This window comes from Aplidium turbinatum, chromosome 17, assembly GCF_918807975.1.
Source record: "Aplidium turbinatum chromosome 17, kaAplTurb1.1, whole genome shotgun sequence".
NCBI classification, from domain to species: domain Eukaryota; kingdom Metazoa; phylum Chordata; class Ascidiacea; order Aplousobranchia; family Polyclinidae; genus Aplidium; species Aplidium turbinatum.
This window is the reverse complement of record NC_137488.1, coordinates 480,989-500,963: the sequence shown is the minus strand read 5'-3', so window position 1 is coordinate 500,963 and position 19,975 is coordinate 480,989. Positions and strand designations below refer to the sequence as shown.

Here is a 19,975-nt window from a genome sequence, read left to right as displayed (position 1 = left end):
TATAGAAAACAAACGAGTTTTTCCAACTCTTTCACCAAAAATTCAAACACACTGTGAACTAATACTTGCAGCACGTTGCGCTATCTCTTATTATCTTTATTTCGAAAGCTCATATCTTTCCACTTCACATTTTTTCAAGTAATGCAACCATTTCAAGGTTAAAACTTCAAAATACTAAAATGAGGGCTACCCCAATGCAAAGGTTATTTAGTTAAATAAAAATAATTAGGTATAGTAATTTATCACTTTGCTTTATAGTTTTTACAATATATGGGTGGCGTTATTAGTATCCCAGACTGCAATAGATTGTTTACAAAGCAAAACGAAAAAATGGCAAGATCGAACAGCGGTTGGGTTCTCGGAGTGTGGGCTTAGAATGGAAAGAATAATTTACGGACAACAACAGTTCAACAATAGGAAACTTCATTCTGCTAATCTCGGTAATCAGGCCTGTGTGAATAGTTCAAAGCCTCTACAGTACAGTCTACAAATATGCAAAATTGCCAGAAATACTTTTCAGAGGCTTTGTCAGTGCATGGATAAACATTAATAACCAATCAACATAAATAAGATGCTCAACAAACTCAATGAAAAACAGATTTCACGGGCAACTAATATTAATGTACTTTTTAGTTTGTTTTCCTTCAGAAAAGCACATATGCAAAACATTTATGCACTGGGCAGGTTTGGAACATTTTGGCAGATTGCACAAGTATGGACCTATGCTACCAGGATCGCTCGAATTTAAAGGTCCTTATGGCGGAGAAGGTGGTTTTTTAATATTTTGTTTTATTCCGTAGGCTAAGATACTGGTAGAAAAATTGTTTTTTTTTTAATTTGTTGCCTATCCAAAACGTAGTAGTAGATTTGTCAGAATTCGAAAAAATGTAAACATTGTGTTAATTTTAAAACCAATTCATGTAATGAAATTAAATTTTCCGTCTGTACATGTTTTTCATGTCTAAACAAATTAAATTTCTAAATTAAATTTCCGTCTAAACATGTTTTTAACTAACAAATTTATATTTTAACATTTAACCGAAAATTATCAGTATTGCAAAATGCATTTCAATGCTGCAAATTCAAAACCTAGCTGCAAATTCAAACCCTACACACATCTGTACACCTGTACATAATTTGTATCTTGTATATAACCGCTTATTGTGATATGATTTTTCTGTTATTTTGCCGTAAGGAGGGAAGTGTGTAACATGTACCATGTTTTAACTAACAAATTTTATATTTTAACATTTGACCGAGAATTATCATTATTGCAAAATGCATTTCAATGCTGCAAATTCAAAACCTAACGTTCTCACAGAACATAAGTCAAGCTTCCTGTTAACAAATGCCACTCACACAGAATCTAGCTCAACACTTCTGTATTTCTAATGCGACATAACTATGAAACCGGTATAGCTTTTCCCTTGATTCTTACGATAGCCATTATTGATGAAAAGGCTCTACCGGTATATTATGAAGTAAGCGGGGAATTGAAAAAGACAGGAATTCGAAAATAGACTTGCAAAGCGAACGGACTGAACTTTAGAACAAGAAGGTTAAATTCACGACTGGGGAATGTCGCTCTTCTGACACCGGTCGCAATAAATTATATTGATTAGAGATATTTTTCAATTTCCCGAATTGTAACTTTGAATTAATAAAAAATGTTTAATACTATTTAATTCGTTTGCTTTTTTGTAGGAAGTCATACCCCTAGACTAGACAGACAAAGAGCCTAAATTCTTCCTTTAAATTAGAGACTTAGAGTCTCTCAATATTCTATTAAATTATCCTTTTCATTTTTATTTTTATAAATAAATTACGACAGTAAGTTAGGCAAAACCCTACACTAAGGGGACTAAGATAGTTAAAATCCCTACAGATTCTCTAGATATGGTATGGGCTATTCTATTATACTCACAGAATCATTCTACATTACAAATATGCTGTTTTTGCATTAAAACGTATCTACTTCTTCGTTTCCTTTACAATATGCTTGAAACTTAAAATGTTTTGGACACATAGGCTTTCAAACAATAAGATGAACTCAATTTAATAAAAGAATTGATTGAAAATAAAAGATTTTAAAACCCCATATTTGATGAAACAGTAGTTACCTGCTAACATTCACTTGAAAAAAAATCTTTCCATTTTGTTTTGTCAAGAAGTAATAAAAGTTTTTGTTTTCGTCGGACAGAGAACTAACTTCAAGCCCTTTCAAAAGTATACATGTTTGCTTTTAAATCAATTTGTTCACAGTGTCCAAACAGGTAATGTTATTGTCCCGTCAAAGCAGGGGTTACCAAACTACGACCCAATCTTTCTGTTACTTTGTCTAAGCTAAAGCTTTAGGACCCCTGCTTGAGCAAAAACATTTTCACAGTTTTGAAATGATTTAGGTTAATGTAGAACACCGTCATTGCATCCGTCTCACAATCAGGTATGAGAAAAGATCCCTGTTATGGTTTTGTCCAAGCCAATAAATGCAGTGAATTTGTTGCTTTTGGCTTTAATTGATAATTAATAAAGTACTTGTCAAGCATAGATGATAGTCGTCCTATTTAATCTTGGTTAAAACAAAACTCTTGATGGTGCTTCACATCTTGTAGATCTATTTTTCATTCCTACTATTTTTTTTTTTATAGTTAAAAATGGTTTTGATTATATACTTAATTACTTATATAGGCTAGTTCTTTCCCTATCGAAACTAGATTCACGATATTACAGGAGATTCTGTGTCATCGGTAGCACTGGAAAGGCGATTGGTGGCTTCACAATGGGGTGGGAATTGGAATAAGTCGCCAGTGAAACACACACTGGATGACAGTGTTCCTGCTTCAGTGTTAGAAGGAGTGATGAGTAAGTGAACAGCAATAAGAATTGATCAATCGAAGATCTTCGCTTTGTAAATTCTGACATTGATCCATCAACAATTCGTCTGAATACTGAGAAGTTTGGTGTTCATCAGGATACTTATCGTTTCTAGCACTTGTGGCAACACGTTCATTTGATGAAACTACTTGGACTTTACTTCCTGAACGCTCATTTTAGCCTTTTCTGTCTCTTCCCCTGCCTCTTCATGTATTGCACTTGAAATCAATCGTATTGCTTTATTTCTGTATTCCACGTAATCTGCTTTTGCTTCGTCACGTTTCTCCATTTACGGTACTTTGCTTTCCTTTCTTTCAGAACTTTCGTGACCGCATTATTATTCTACAACCACGTTTCTCTTCTACTAATACCCTTAGATCCTCTACACATCTATTTCATGATGTTTGCCACTCTTCTATTGATTTCATTCCTTTCCAAATATTCAGTGAGCCTATTTCTTACCTTATATTAAAATTCTTTTGAATATTCGTCTCTTCCAACTTCCTTGTACTAATCGTCTTCATAAATCTATTTCGCTATTGACAATTATATTCAAATAGAACATTAATTATGATGAGACGATGTTGTATCATTACCTCTTCCTTCGGAACCGCTTTCATGTTTTTCACTCTCTCCTTTCTGACCAGTATATAATCAATCATTGTCCTGTGGCCACCAGATTCGTATGTGACCAACTATTCCACATCTTTCTTGAGCCATATGCTCATAATCTTCAACCCAAAGCTATCAGCTAACTCCAACAACACTCTTTCATCATCGTCATTCCTGATGCCATAACAAACGTTCCATAAACTCCCTCTGTGCTTCACCATTTCCTTACATGGCCGTTGAAGTAATCCACGTTTTTCTTGTGCTTTCGACATTTACATACAGTATAAATAAAGTGACTTGCGTTCTTCTGGTGACTATAAGCTACTAGGTTACCTCCTGATATTAAGGATAATGCCTAGTTATTATTACCGACGTTCGTCAGTCAGCACGACTGACTATCAAGGGGGCTGAAACAGGTAAACAGGGATTCAAAAAGGATCAAGGGATTCTTGCTACTTTATTCATTTTCTCAGTATGTTTCTGTGTTGTGCCATTTGTTGCTGAACAGGTTGTGTTTACCTGTATTTCAGCCCTCTTGATAGTCAGTTGTACTGACTGACGTAACTCCGGTAACAAAAGCTCTATAATCACCAGAAGAACCCAAGTCACTTTATTTATCGAATGCCTGGTGAACAGTTTCACTCTGTTTTTATATAAACTACCATACAAGGAGTTAATTTCTTCAGTGCTACAACCGCATGCATATTACAAATTGTAGGTCACTGCAGCAGATGATGGGGTGTTTCGACCGGTTAGGTAGGGGCATTTATGACAGCTGGTACCCTTACTCCAAAAATTGCAACAAAAGATTTTTTTAACTGATTTGATTACCGTAGTTATATTGGGTGTCAGTATTAACACATTCAAAATCTTAAGGAATCCAACCTCCGGAAAGTGGTTATATTCAAGATGGCTTCCAAGATGGCCGCCAAACCATTAAAGTAACAGTAAATTGACCATAACTCGGTCATCATATGACCAAAACATGTAGTTTTGGTGTCTATATCTAGGTTTGTATACCCTGTGAAGTTTATCAGACCATTCTCAGAATTGTTGAATTATCTGATAACCTATTAATTCAATATGGCAATCCAAAATGGCCGCCAAAATAATTAAAAATGAACAATAGCAATGTATTGGTTTTTAAAAAACCCGATGAATTTCTAGATATATTTGGGTAAACTGAGCAGGCATAAAGAGTTCATACGATGTGGTCATGTTGACTCTTGACATAATCAGCGAAAAGAAAACACATGGATCAAGTATTACTAAAGCTCATCGCTGTCACTCTCGATGTCATCGTCTGTAATTATGTGATTGCTGTATGGGTTGATACATAAACCAGTTTGGCATGGTCCACATCCAGCATGGCATGGTAGCCCAAATCTCCGGCAACTACAGTGAGGTGGACATGATTCGCAATTGCAGTGTATCATTTTCAGTGGGTTGTCCGGGGCAGCTTTCATGTCCGTCATGATTGGAACCATCTGATTATTGTCTACTTTCCATCCCCAGTCTAGTGCATCCATACCATCGTTAGTAGCCTACCCATCCAGACCATAATCTGGTAGTAAACTCTGAGGCACTAGAATTTGATAGAGGATGATGTAGGTGGCAAACGTTCAGGGTGAACAAAGGACTTGGCTGTTGTAATTTTCTTGACTAATGTATTGTAGTGCAGTGTTTCCAGGTTACTACTGCCATCGTTGCCAAACACAACGGTCATAGCTTTGTTTCCAAAATCCTAAATGATGTGGTCTGTCTGATTTGGGAGAATGAAGCAATTTGCACATTCTTTGATTATTGGTTGACCTCATTAGTGTCTGTTCGATTACAAGATCTGAGCTTAATCCAGCCCAGAGTTTGTTGCTCCTTCTTACTACATGTCGCCCATTTACAAATTTCAAGTATACATCTGGGTGCCTGTTTTCCAGCTCTGACATCTCTTGTAAATAATAATATGCAGACTTCAGGTAGTTGAAATGCCCAGCGGCTGCAAATATTGGAAGATAGTCAGTGACAGCCTGCAAATACATTCTCCATGAACCTGTGAGATTGGCCATGAGGATGGACCTCGATGAGGGACCTGAAGCCACAACTAACTCGTTTTGGACCTGGATTGAAGCTCCATCTTGACTTTATTGACTTCTTGCTGAGCTGTTGTCAGTGTGTGACAAAGCAACATCCTCCATAGTCTTCTACAATGACTCTTCTACGAGTGATGCAAATTCAGGATTTACCTCTAGTGTTTCAGACAATATAAAGTGGTTGAGACATTTATCTGTAAGCAGGTGTCCTCGAAATGCTCGTTGGACGGCTTTTCCTGTCATCATGTGTACCACAGTATTTTCTCCGTAGACACTCTCTAGGATGTTTGTGAGCCCGTAAGTACCTTTCATGTGTGCATGAATGTGTGGAAACATGCTAGTAAAAGAATGACACCTTTCAAGGTACTGTTCTGTGGTTCATCGAGGATAATATCAGCAGCTGTCCAGTACAATGGCTGGTCAAAGGTGAGATATTGTGCTAGTTTGCCAAGTCGTAGATGAAATTTAACGTTGATAATAGGCTATGCATGTCTTATCTCCTGAATACAAATGTATCATTGGCAAGTATTCTACGGATGATTTTCCCGGATGTTCCTTTCCTCTATCAGGTGCATCATGTCTTGCCAGTTTGGCAGGACATGTGCAACAACTGCAACATGTGCATCATGTCCTGCCAGTTTGGAGTTGATTGCTTGTAGCTCAAAGCCAGCTCCCAGAAGATGTCAACTTTCATGTCAACAGCTAAGTATGTTGGTGGTTGTTTGAACTTAATACTACGGCATTCATGCTTGACAACGCGATACTGTTTTATGTCAACTTCGGTGTTCTCTGTGACGTTGAGTTCTGAAAGCTTTCGCCTGGTAATGATACGTTTAATGTTCCGTGCCGGAGTAAGAGCAGCTATCATTCCCATTCCGTTGAAAGTTCCTTTGCCATCTATAGTAATAATGTCGTGATCAGCATTGTCGCCTGCAAAATGCACTTGTATCTTCAGTATCAGCACTCAGCCCTAACATATCTGGAGCCACACAACATGCAGCATTCTTCTCAAAGCGCAAAACTTCCTTATACGAGGAACAGAAACTCATTGCAGAGAGCGTTTCTACAATCAACTTAGAACGATGAAGGTGATGTGCTTGTACACCAAGACCGACCTGCAGGGGTGCAAGAACCGCGCGTGGTCGTGCTGCCTGAATTATTGCTTGTCCAATACTTGCGACTTTGCTCGGCTTATTTTGACCTACTAATAGTAAATCTAGTAATGTGTGAAGTGACCCACGAATGTAGTTTAGAGCAGGTTCAAGCTTTAAAGGTGCACTGCAACGAAAATACATAGCTTTTGTATTTGTAGATCTTTCTGAAATAAAACGTTTTTCAACAATTTTTTTATTTTTTGTGTTACCATTAATTAAAAAACCTAAAAAAACCTTTTTTGAATTGAATGATTCTGATTGGTCAAAATTTTTGATGACGTCATTGGCTGGCAAAGCGGCATCCAAGGTCTATTGTTTTGCGTACAAACACAAGGAACAAATCGCGTAGGCTACCGAAACAGCGAACAATTTTGTGCTAAGGGAGTTTTTACACCCTTAAAATGGTGGCTACTTGTATGGCTCCCGGTTGTACTAACCGGGAAATCGTCAAATCTTTCATCGTTTACCTCTGAATAATGACGACAAGCTGAAGAAATGGATCTCAGCGATGAAACTCAAAAACCCACCTGTAAACAAGCACTGCCGTGTGTGCACCAATCATTCTCTGGCCAGCGATTACCAACGCGATCTACAGGCAGAGCTACAAGGCACCAAGTCCAAACACCTGCTCATCCCTGAAGCTGTTTCTTCTGTCTTTGATTTTTCAAGATATGTGAAAGCCACTGTCAATACAGTACAGTAGGCTACCCACAAAACTCGATCGACCTAGGTACAGGTCTGTGAGTACGATCGGGCGTTTGGATCGAATAGCAAAGCGAGAAAACAACAAGACTTTGAAACAGGTCAGTAGGACAGTAAAACAGTGGCAGGGTATGCAAAGGCATATTAGGCAACTCTGAATACATAGGCTACTTTAAGTTGATATAAACCACTTGGTTCAAGCAAATTATTTTCCTGCATTTTTTTCAATGCAAATTTTCCATCCGACTGCTGTCTGAACTGGTGTTGTCAGAGCACGAATCAGAATGATGTTCTTTGCTGTCAAGTCGCCATCTTTTTGGTTCAAAGAGAAATCCTTGTCTTGTTTCAGACATCTTGTTTATGCTCAATATACAATGACCCATGCGACGTTTCTAAGGCAAATGCATGAAGCTGTTTACTTGGTTGCCAGCCGATGACGTCACAAGACACATAGCGCCATCAGGTGGCCGATTTTCATTTGGTTATATCTCCCAAACAAAAAGGCATATCAAAAAATTTTTTTGAAAAATTTAATACTTAAACACTAAAGAATCACCAAAAAAATTTTAATTTTTCATTTCAGGTCCCCTTTAACGTCTCAATAGATGGATACTCCTCAGAAGTAGATGGGACATCTGTCTTGATGTCACTTCTAATTAGCCTTGCTGCTGTCTTGATGATTGCTCTCTTCTGTTCCTCTTCATCTTCCTCTTTACCATGGCTTTTGAAGTATGATCTATATTGATCTAAGGATCTGCGATGTCTTTTCTCTCTTGTCACAATATTATGGACACTTTCACCTCCAGAAATATATGTTGAGTCTCCATATTAGTCCATCAATTTCTGTTTGAGATACTGATTTCCGTAGGGATTGACTCTGTCTGTAAGGAACTCTTTCATCTTGTTACCCAGGTCAGAGATAGAAGAAATTTTTAGAAAGGTGTTTCTCATCATTAGCTTCCAGGTAGAAACACATTTCTAAGAAAGCTTGATCCTGATCTTGATTTGTTGGTCGTCCAGATTTTCTTTGTTTCCTTGGAGGGCAGCTACGATACTGTTGGGGCACATCACGATCTGTCTAGAATTTTATAGTACAGGAATGGTGGTATATATACAATCTGCTGCATGAAGATCTCCGCAGAAATATTCAATTCGACCTTTAACAGTAATAGCCCAATCATCGGAACGATTATCACAACATTTTAATATGCTGTCTGCAAATGTGTCGGTCTTCACATTGCTGTGGTCTGAACTTTCGGGCTGGATAGTAACTCCACAGAAAAAGCAATCAGTTTTGTTATTAAACAGACCTTTAGCATCTCTAGTACGCTTCTTAGCTGGACTGATGGGAGGGTTGGCACTCAGTTTTCTTTCAATTTGCTGTGGGTTTGTGTAGCGTTTACGGCAATCTGTGTGCACCTTAACTCCAGCCTCAACCACGATGCGATCACCTCTTTCAGTACTTGCTGCATTGATCCCATTAGCACCTTTCTGACCTATTGTAGATACTTCACTGCCATTATCTACGTCTTCTTTGCAGATGGGGCAAGGCTCTGGGCTACTAGATTCAGTCATCGTCAGACTTGAAAGCAAAGAAAAACTAAGTTAAGATGAGAAATTTATAACCGAGTTATGGTAATTTCATATATTTCAAGTGGGTTTGTAGGCCATCTTGGCAGCCATTTTGAAAATAATCACTATCTGGAAGTTGCATTCCTTAAGATTTTTAATTGTGATAATAGACATCTAGTACTGCCCAAACCAGTTAAAAAACCTTTTGTTGCACTTTTTTTGAGGTCAATCAAAACATCAAGACAATTTTCCCTATGAACCAGCTAGGGATGGGCAATATAGAATTTCGAATAGTTGCAATCCGAATATCTAATTATTCGAATTGAAATCACATTTCGAATCGAATTTTCCAAACCGAAATGAAACTATCCCCTTTTCCAACTACCAACATTTTTTATCGATTTTTCGCCGATCACTTACTTTCGGCTCAGCGATAGCTATTCGCTCTAGCGAAAACGGCTAGCCAGCTCCCATTACCAGTGCGGTTTGTGGACGTCGGAAGACCGTTGTGCTGTGGATTTTCATCGTACTAAACATGAAACGCAATTCAACTCTGGGTGAGGCTACCGCTACACCTAGCGTCGGAAGTTCCACAACAATGCAGCAATCCAATATAGATTGATCTATGGAGCTCCGGTGAAGTGACAAATACTTCAGCATCAAGTAATGACGACAACGAACAGCTTTCAGCTGCCGAAGAAATCCGATCGTATCTTTAGGCAAAAGTGAAAAACAGAGATGCAATTGAATGGTGGAACAAAAATTAAGAAAAGTTCCCGCTGTTGTTTGATCTTGAGAGGAAGTATTTAGCCACTCCTGCATCCTCAGAAAGATCCTTCGCGAGTGCGGGAATAACAGCATCAAAACTGCGATTACGTCTCAGATAGCTGGAGAGCATTTAGAAGCTTTAAACATTCTTCACTGCAACAATTAACAAAGACTTGCTCTCCTGGGCAGTTACTGTTGTTTTTCGTTTTGTTGCCGCTTTTCCATTATGTGTCCTCAATAAAACCAGAATAAAAACAAAGCTTTTTGACATTTTCTGAAATTAAACAAAATTATTCTAGAATAGGTATTCGAAATTCGAAATTAGAAAAATTATTCTAGAATAATTCTAGAATAGCTAATTATTCTATTTTGCCCATCCCTAGAACCAGCTGACTGCAGCCATTGTGACCATTTTAGCATACAGTCAGAGAGTTGATTATTGCTTTGAACTTTGTTTGGTAATTCTAGAAAAAAAAGAGTAATGACAGGTAAGGGAATCGAACCCATGTCATTAAAAAAAAATACTTCTCTAACCCTCAAACCCCTAGGCCATGCTGACGATGGGAAAACGTTCATTTAATTTACTTTCTATCAGAAGAACGCTTAGGCTACAATATCACGTGCATCAGTCACATGACTGCAATCAGCTGATTTAGGCTAAATCTTGCTTTTCATTGGTTAATAAACCTCATCTGCTGTAGCGACAAGCAGATGTTAAAGTGTTGAATTTCTAATGAATGAGTGTATGATGTATGACTGTTCAATTTGGAATATAAAAGTGTTTGAACTTCATTTTCAATTGCTACTTCAGCTGCTATGATTCTGTCATTCACACGTCGCACCTCAATCACACTGTTTAGCAAATCTATTTTTACCATCATTCCAATCCTACCACGATTTTCTACTCCAAAACAACTTGTATATTCTTTTATCCGCTTTTTGTATTTTTGTGATGTGATTTGCATCATACCTTACTATACCGCTACATCCACTCTACGTCTGCACAGCATATCCATAAATTCAGCACTTCTTCCTGACATTGAGCCAACATTTGCTGTAGAAAATCTAAAGGTCTGCTGTGTTTTCAAAGATCTACGCTATCCTGGTCTCCCTAAGGGTTTCCCCAGAGTTTGACATTAAGTTTCCCTTATAACTGCACCTGACGCTTCCTTCCTCGTAGCACTATTAGCTCCAACTGACCGGCAGCTGGCAATTGGGAACTACTATAGACATACTTTAGTCAGGTGCAAGCTTAATTAAGTTTTCTAACTGTACGATATATGCAGACAAAGACAGCTTACAAGACAATGCCGTTATTTCGTTGTAAGTACGATTTGTTTAAAGTTGATCTGTAATTTGCAAAATCAGTGACATTTATATTTTAAACCTTATATTTTATTGACTCAAAGATGTGTTAATCAAACTTCAGTTAAAACAGGGCCAGTGGAAATTTGAAGTCTAAATTATCCTACACTGGTCAACAATAATTTTTTAACATGTTTAAGGAATTCTGATGCCCTGATCTCAAATCTGAAGTCAAAAGTTTGCTAGCATGTCAAGACTTCAAGACAATGGCACTTCTGTTTCTTTTTTGAGCAAAAAAATTCTATTTTATAATTGTCCGCATAATATGCAATTAGTTGTCCCCAGTTAGTACTCATAAGTACAATAATCAGCATTTTGATGTAAGAGTTTCTAAATATTGTTTTGGATAATAGTTTTTCCTAGATGCTAATTTTCACTGTTATACATTGTTTAGTGTAACTTGAACTAGTCCTCTTGTGTGTTTGTTGGTAGCATCAATAACAAGGTGAAGAGTGACGGCTTGGGCTCCAAACCCATCTTATTGTTACGAGGAAAATTAAAATTTGAAGATGCTGAGCCTGAAGATATACGTGCTTTGTCAATTGAAGTCCTAGCAGCCCTCAAGGTAGCTTGGATGAGTAGAAGATAATTAATGAATCGAAGTTATTCCTAGATACAAGTTGCTACAATGTGATTTGTGTACAATTTTTTAAAACATAGGTTTCAACCAATCCGCGGCCTACGAAACTAGATAACATAGACATCGTGCACAAGCCTTCAGAACTAACGGCTGAAGTCGTCGCCGTGTGAGCCTCTGGGGCCGAGGGTCTATTCTTTTACCACTCCAGATTCACGATGTTCCCAGACTACACTGGAAGGCTGCTAGAGAGTAGCCAGTGTTTGGTTTCATCATCCATGACACGCAGACCTTCCACTCCGTTAGGTGGCTTGAAGATGGAGCAGTCATTGATGATGTGGTCTGCGGTCTGTTCCTCGGCACCACATTCACAGGAGGAAGAGGCCATTTCCCATTGGTGCATGGTTGATCGGAAAAGCCTGACGCCCGTACGGAGACGGTTGAGGCGCACCCATGCCTGTCTTGGTAGTGTTAGACCGATGGGGCGTGTGTCGGCGTCGGGGATGAACGAATAGAATTTGGTGGCGTTTGACTTCCATTCAGAACTCCATTTATGGTCCGCCCTTGCAGCCGCAGAGATGTCCTGTACATCAGCTTCGTTGATAAGAAGTTGAGCGGTTGGCATGAATGGGTGTCTTGATTTCAGGTGACGGGGGTGCTCGTTTGGGAGAGCAAAGATCTTGTGGTGGAGAAGGTGGTTAGGCTCCAGTGCCCGGGTGCAACTATCCAAAAGGTACCATTAAAAAGTCTCCTTTGAGCGCAAAAGAAAAAGGCAAATTCTAGCTAAACTAATTCATCGGTATGCCATCGGCTGACTTGGCACAGAGGGTTAGGGCGATGGTAGTCACATCATTGCCGTGGGTTTGATTCCCACCACTGCTATTGCTCTTTTTTTTCTGTAATTACCAAATAAAGTTCAAAGGGGATTTTTTAATGGTACCTTTTGGAAAAGTTGCTGCCCGAGTGTCCGGTAATTTCATCGCAGTAATTTCATCGTGGTAATATCATCGTGGTAATTTTATCGCATGGTAATTACATCGCAGTATATCACATCGTCAGGTAATTACATCGCAGTATGAGAGCTGCGTAGGCTACCAGCTGCGTTCTTGCATTATCTCACCAGCTGCGTTCTTGTCCAGCTGCGTTCTGCGGCTACCACCTACAAGCTGCGTTCTTGCCCTAACGAACTTTGATTGCTATCTCACAGGCCACATTTTGTGTCAGTTGTTGAAGTCAGAATTGCGTGAAGGTTGGAAGATAGATTGTGTTTGGAATTTTGCTAAGTAGACTAGTAGATCCTTCAAGATGCCTCTGCAGTACGTCGTAAGCATAAGAAAAAGCTTATTGATCATAGTCATCTATTTGTGAAAGAGCGAACAAGTGGAGTAAAAACTTTTTGGAAATGTGACCAGTTTTATGCAAGAAAGTGCCATGCAAGAGTTCATACAGAACTCAAGAAAGAACACATTGCATTGCAACAAATGCGTACTTCGGAGTATCTCAAGCAGTTGCAGGCAAGCTACCAACACCTCAGTGCTTAAAAAGGAATATACGAAATGCTAGAAATGTAGCTGCCCAAGTTCCCGCAACTCCAGTATGCTTACTCCAGTTAAGCATTCCCCCTACATATAGGATAAGCCATTCAAATCAACCGTTTTTTCTGTTCGACAGTGATGATGGATCAGACAGGATTATTTTATTTTCTACTCGGAGAAATTTGCAGGTCTTATCCAGTGCACATAACTGGTACGCAGATGGGACTTTCAAAACAGTACCCCCTTTATTTAGTCAATTACACACAATACAATCATGGCATCATAAATGGTGACGTTTTGCCGCTTGTTTACGTTTTAATGGCCAACAAAACCGAAGAAAGTTACAATAAACTTTTGTCAGAATTAAAAGTTTTAGAGCCTACCTTAGCACCAAGAACAATTATGACTGATTTTGAACGTGCAGCAATTAATGCTTTTAGAGCATTATTTCCGAACTCAGATCAACAAGGTTGTTTTTCATTTCTCACAATGTATATTTCGATCCCTTCAGTCAAATGGTCTTCAACAAGTGTATGAAAGTGGTGCTGATTTCGCATTGAAAATGCGTATGATTGCAGCCATTGCATTTGTTCCTGTCTCAGATGTGGTTACCTCTTTTGAATTTCTAACGGACAGCAATGATTTTCCCGAAGTAGCCCAGCCTGTCTTAGATTATGTTGAGGATGCGTGGATTGGACGGCCAAATCGTCGCTTAGTACGTCGCCTCCCTCGCTTTGATCATGTTCTATGGAATTGTTTTAATGCAGCCAAACTATGTGGTTCTAAGACAAACAATGCCTGTGAAGGGTGGCATCGCTCATTCAACTAATTAAATGGGACATCTCATCTTACCATCTGGAAATTTTTACAAATCTTAAAGGACGAACAAGCAAGAAATGAAGCAATAATGGAACAATATACAGCAGGTGCAGAAATTCCCCTTAGGAAAAAGAAATATAAGGATACTGCATTGAGAAGTCAAAGAATAGTCAACGATTTTGAAAATCGCGAAATTCTGGATTTCTTAAGAGGAATTGCACATAACTTGTCGTTTTGATTAAAAAGCAACTGTCTCAGATATTTTCAACATGGTTACTTTATTTTAATTTGCTTATTACAACAACTTTGAACTTTGAATTTTAATGGGTTTCATTTACTTTATCATCCGCCTTTTCACTTTAAAAAAAAATGGGTGGACGTTGACGAAGACGATTAAATTACTGACGATGTGGTGTCTTGCGATGTAATTACAATGCGATGACAATGTATGCGATGAAATTACTGCGATGAAATTACCACGATGAAATTACCGCAATGAGATTACAGTGAATCAGTGCCCGTCGACCGAGGGACAGAGTGGCTTCTTCGCGACGAAGCTCAGCGGGTTGGATGCCAGCGAGATTGGAGAGATTGTCCAATGGTGTGGGACGCAGGCATCTGGTCACTATGCGCAGGGCGCTGTTTATGGCAGTGTCGATGTTATGGCAGTGAGCACTGCGGCACCAATCAGGTGCACAGTACTCTGCTGAAGAGTAGACAATGGCTAAGGCTGCTATACGCAAAGTGTCAGCCCTCGCCCCCCAGCTAGAGCCTGCCAGGCGCTTGAGTAGCGCAGCGCGGGATGTGAGTTTCTTGCACAGTGACACCAAATGGTGGCGGTATGTGAGCGATCTGTCCAGTGTTACCCCAAGATATCTTGGTTCGGGGCAGAAGGACAGAGATTTTCCGCTGTTCTGGACGTGTAGCTCACGATCAGCTTCCCGATTATAGAGATAGAAAGCTGCTGCCACAGTTTTGGTTTCGCTGAGTTTCAGTCGCCAGTTCTGGAGATAGGCTGAGAGAGTTTTCATGTCCTGGCTCAAGGTGTCTTCTAGATTTTCCCACGACTTTGTGGAGTGGGGAATTTCCAGGTCGTCCGCATAAGCATATTTTGCGGAGACCGTATTTGGCAGGTCGTGGGTGTAGATGTTGAAAAGAAGTGGAGCTAGGACCGATCCCTGTGGGACGCCGTTTTTCAGGCGTCTCAGTCTGCTTCGCCGTGAGCTACCGGTGGTGAGGGTGAAGCTTCGATTCCTGACAAGTTCCATAATCATATGAACCATATGTCGGTCAGGAAGCAGGCGAAGCAGCTTGCAAGTAAGGACGCGATGCCATACGGTGTCATAGGCAGCTGTAAGATCTAGAAAGACAGCGCCGGTGTAGCAGTCCAAGAGTTACTGCAGGCCAAAAGTTACAAGGGTTGCCAAATATTTCATTTAAATTTTATTAATTTTGTTTTGAAAAATATTTAAATTTTTAACCGCTCAAAAGGTCAGATTAATAATTATAAGTATTTTGTAATGTTAACTGAAAAGCTTGCATTAGTTTGAGAGCAATGAATTCATTACACTTAGTTAAAACGATTTTCGTTTTTCTATCGATTGCGAAAACGCCGGGCACCTCTGGTAACTTTTGGACTGACAGGAACTTCCAGACTGCAACGCCGCAGAAGCAGTCCAAAAGTTACTGCTATTGTAAGTGGGTGTGCATTTTCGAAATTCGTTTGGGAAAACTTGTAAATGGACTGAAACTTGACTTGGTCAGTAGATTAAACCCTCTGCAAGTATGCGAAAGATGAATCCCAAGGATAAACATTCTCACCACGAAACCATAATTCTTGACTTTAAGTTTCGTGCCACGTGTTTTCAATGGGAGTCCAACGGAAATCATTGGAATCTCAAAGTGTTCAACACTTTCGCAAAAGTTAAAGCCTTCCCCGCGTGTGAGACTGTGATAGCCTACTCACTGAAGGTTGATGGCGTTTTGACTACCGGTTGGCCTACATGTAGCCTAAGTTACTTTATATTTCTTCAAAACGGTAGTTATGAAAAACCAGACCAAAATAGGCTCAGTGCTTCATTCACAGGAAAAATTTGGTTTTAACTTTCATGAAATAGGCCTAGCCTACATAAAATATAGTCAAAGACTATGTTCGTCAACTACAACTCAAGACCAGCAGCTAACAAGTCAGCCTTCAAATGCAAACTTTGCACGATATATTAAGGCCTGTAGCTTATTAAATGCCACCGATTCACGTATAGACACGATTTAAATTTTGAAATGTTTGGAGCGATGATCAATTAAATTATTTGTTTCAACAGAGCCGTATAGCCTACAACGAGTCAATAAAACAGTCATAACACTACATTGTGAATCGTAGGTTGCATTATAGCATAATCAGGATGACAGCAAAATACTATAGGCTAAGTGGTCATCTAGTATTCTAGTCAATCACTTCCCCAATGATAGCCTACGTAAATTGTTAGGTTACAAATTCAAATTTCATTCCAATACAGCAACAATTTCTGGTACAAAACTCATCTTTTAACTTTCATCTTATGTTCGCTTCATTCCCAATTACGTTTCTGCTGTAAACCAGGTTGTTAAGATGCAATGGTGGATAAGTCTTCAAGTTCAACATGTTTCCAATGTTGAAATCATTTACACAAATCTGCTGCAAGCGTCAAATTTGAAAACCCTGTTTTAGTAACTTCTGGACTGGCAGTAACTTTCAGACCGCGTATACGCGGTCCAGAAGTTACGGTAACTTTCAGACCGCAGTAACTCCTGGACCGTTACACCGGCCTTTTTTGCCTCAAAGCAATCCTCGATGTCTTGGGTTAAGAGTGTGACTTGATCTACGGTGGATTTTCCGCGCCGAAACCCAGCTTGCTCTTTTGAAAGGAGCGGGTCGATGATTAGGTTGACGCGTGCGTAGATCAGTCTTTCGAGGATCTTGAAAGGAACACAGAGGAGGGATATCGGACGATAACTCCTTGAGTCCTCTGGTGGCTTGTGAGGCTTAGGGATTGGCACGAAGTCGATCTGTATCTGCGAAGTCAATTTCATTTCGGCACGCATTGAAACAAAAATATTTCAATTTTATTGTGATTTTTATCCCAAACTGTATTTACGTTATGTCGATAATATTTTTGCCATTTTTGATGAAGATGAGTCTTGTTCAACATTTTACAACTTCCTAAACTCGCAGCATAAAACCATTGAAAAATCTAATGATACTATTGCTTTTTTAGATGTTGAAATATGAATTAAACACAATTCTTTTGATACTTGAATTTGGCGAAAACCTACCAATACTGACTTGCTTTTAAATTATAATGCCCTGTGCTCTAGCAAGTGAAAATCTGGTTTAATCTTGTGTACGTTATCGTGTGCCCGTTTGGTGTGTTCTGATGATCATTTGTTTAGAAAAGACATCAAGAAATTAATAATATTTTTTATTGAAATTGATAACAGTCTCATTTTTTCAATAAAGTTTTAAACACCTTCATAACTGATAAACCTTTTTTAGATTTTAATTATTATTGTTCCCTTCTTGAAAAAGAGAGATGTTTTTTATGTGTCTTTCCAGCACGAAAAAAAATGCAACACATGCACTGTATAATGCAGAAAGGACTGGCAGCACCGAATAACCTTGTCATTTCTTAGTTTAGGCATAGATATCTTACATATAGATATGCAACTCAGCAATCGTGGAATTATCGTCACGCTCGACTGACTTTATGGACAAAATCAACAATCAAGGTTGCCAGCTTGGCTAGCGTATCTATGGTAGGCTATTATTGTGCGGTCTGGGCTTGGCGAGTGGTGGCTTTTGAGCTCCTTTGGAATATTTTGTTTGGCGTATATTTCAAGTTTTCACAGAATAGCCTACTATGAAAAATCAAGACAATAATCTTTCGTCACGTCGGTTATGCAACTTCTGTTTCATGATCGTTGGAACTATCATTTAAGCTTATTTCCAGTCACTCATTAAAGCTTGTTGTAGGCAGTTTACAAACCTGAGATAGAGGGGCGCCGGAACGATTTCAGGGTGAGATATACGGTAATGCTGGGCAACTCGTTCGTTTTCCCGCTATAAGCCATGAAAGTCGAAATGTGAGACAGATGAATAATTGCAATAGCTTGAACAAGAAACGAAAGGTAAATTTCACATTCATAGCATCACAATCTGCTGCAAAGTATAAAATGTGTCCACGGCATAATTTGTGTGGGCCCACTGTAGGCCCTATAATTTGGCTAAAAGCGAATAGCAGAAGTTGTTAGCCTATATTGCAAAATTTGCAATAGCTTACATGACCTTAAAAGGGCACCATTGCCCCCCATCCAGAGAAAATTTGAGGGCAGGGGGCATCCTCCCCCCTGCTGAGACAGCTTCATTAGCATCACGGATCCAACCGCCAAACCAAGACAATTTTAATGTTTGGTACACGCCATAACTAGGCTACCAAATGCTATAGCACAGCTTTCGGTAGCCAGCAGTAACTTTCATTTTGGTAACACTCAGTAGATTAATTGAATAAAACTTTAGCTTGTCCTGGAACAGCTCCGAAAAAGGTCTTTACCTACTTATCAATGGTTGACAGGCATGTTGTCATGCGTTGTCGGAAACTTTCAAGCATTTTTCAGGGGTTGTCAGGCATTGTGGAGCAGCTACTTTCAGGCATTGTCTAGGATTTCCAGGCATTGTCGATCATTATCAGTGGTTGACGGGTTTGTTAGGCATTATAGAACATTTTCAGGCATTGCCAAACATTTTCAGGGGTTGTCGAGGATTTTCAGGAGTTGTCAGGCATTGTAGAGTACCTGCTTTCAGGCATTGTTGGGAATTTCCAGGCATTGTCGATCAATATCAGTGGTTGACAGGTTTGGTAGTCGTTATGGAACATTTTCAGGCATTGTCGAACATTTTCAGGGATTGTCGAACATTTTCAGGGGTTGTCGAGCATTTTCAGGGGTTGTCAGGCATTGTAAAGCAGCTACTTTCAGGCATTGTCGGTAATTTCAAGGCATTGTCTAGGATTTCTAGGCATTGTCGATCATTATCAGTGGTTGACAGGCTTGTTGTTAGGCATTGTCGGAAATTTTCAGGCATTGTCAAACATTTTTAGGTGTCAGGGGTTCTCAGGCATTGGAAAGTACTTTAGATTCTTTCTGGCAGGCATTGTCGGCAGTGGCGTAGCTAGGGAATGTGCCGCCCGGGGGTGGATTCAGATTTTGCCGCTCCTTCAAGAAAAAGCATGTGAAAACAGGCCCGGATTTAGGGGGGCAGAGGGTGCAGGTACCCCGGACCCCCCGACTTTTAAAGGGCCCCCTACGTGAAAAAAATGTAATTTTTTTTATTTTAGCTTTTGTGGTTTCTGCAAAATGCTGTGCAGTGCTAGATTGATGCTACTGTAGACGTCGAAGGGGTGTTTCGCGCCGTAGGCAAATATTTTTGCACGGAGGCCCCTGATCTAAAAGTGCCCCGGCTCCCCATCAGCTAAATCCGGCCCTGTGTGAAAATGGAATGCGTTTTTTATCAGATTATAATCAAAATCAAAAATCGTAGTCTGAAAGTGCCGCCCGGGGCGGTCCGCCCCTCCTCCCCCCCTAGCTACGCCACTGATTGTCGGACATCTTCAGGCATTGTCTAGGATTTCCAGGCATTGTCGAACATATTCAGTGGTAGATAGGTTTGTTAGGCATTGTCGAACGCTTTCTTGGGTTGTCGATCATTACCAGGTTTTGACAGGTTTGTCAAGCATTGTCGATACTTATGATAGCCAGGTCATTTAAACGCTGCTGTGTTTGTGTATACCGTAAATACGTTTACAACCTACGCAAAATAGAAAGGGATCATTCTGCTGCGCATGCAGAGCTGGGAATAAAAATGCATGAAAATGTTCG

The 19,975-nt window shown here is 39.6% G+C and overlaps 1 protein-coding gene and 1 pseudogene across 1 annotated transcript in view; both read left to right on the top strand.

The window, feature by feature from the left end:
* The window catches only part of LOC145786816 (uncharacterized), a 296,407-nt gene that overhangs the window by 65,098 nt on the left and 211,334 nt on the right, over nucleotides 1–19,975 (top strand). Inside the window, exons 15-18 of the mRNA XM_082598556.1 lie at nucleotides 685–768; nucleotides 2,731–2,862; nucleotides 11,056–11,092; nucleotides 11,567–11,699. Of these exons, the coding sequence (XP_082454682.1) occupies nucleotides 685–768; nucleotides 2,731–2,862; nucleotides 11,056–11,092; nucleotides 11,567–11,699 (386 nt within the window). The remainder of the gene's footprint in view (nucleotides 1–684; nucleotides 769–2,730; nucleotides 2,863–11,055; nucleotides 11,093–11,566; nucleotides 11,700–19,975) is intronic.
* LOC145786393 (uncharacterized) lies at nucleotides 13,815–14,303 on the top strand (annotated as a pseudogene).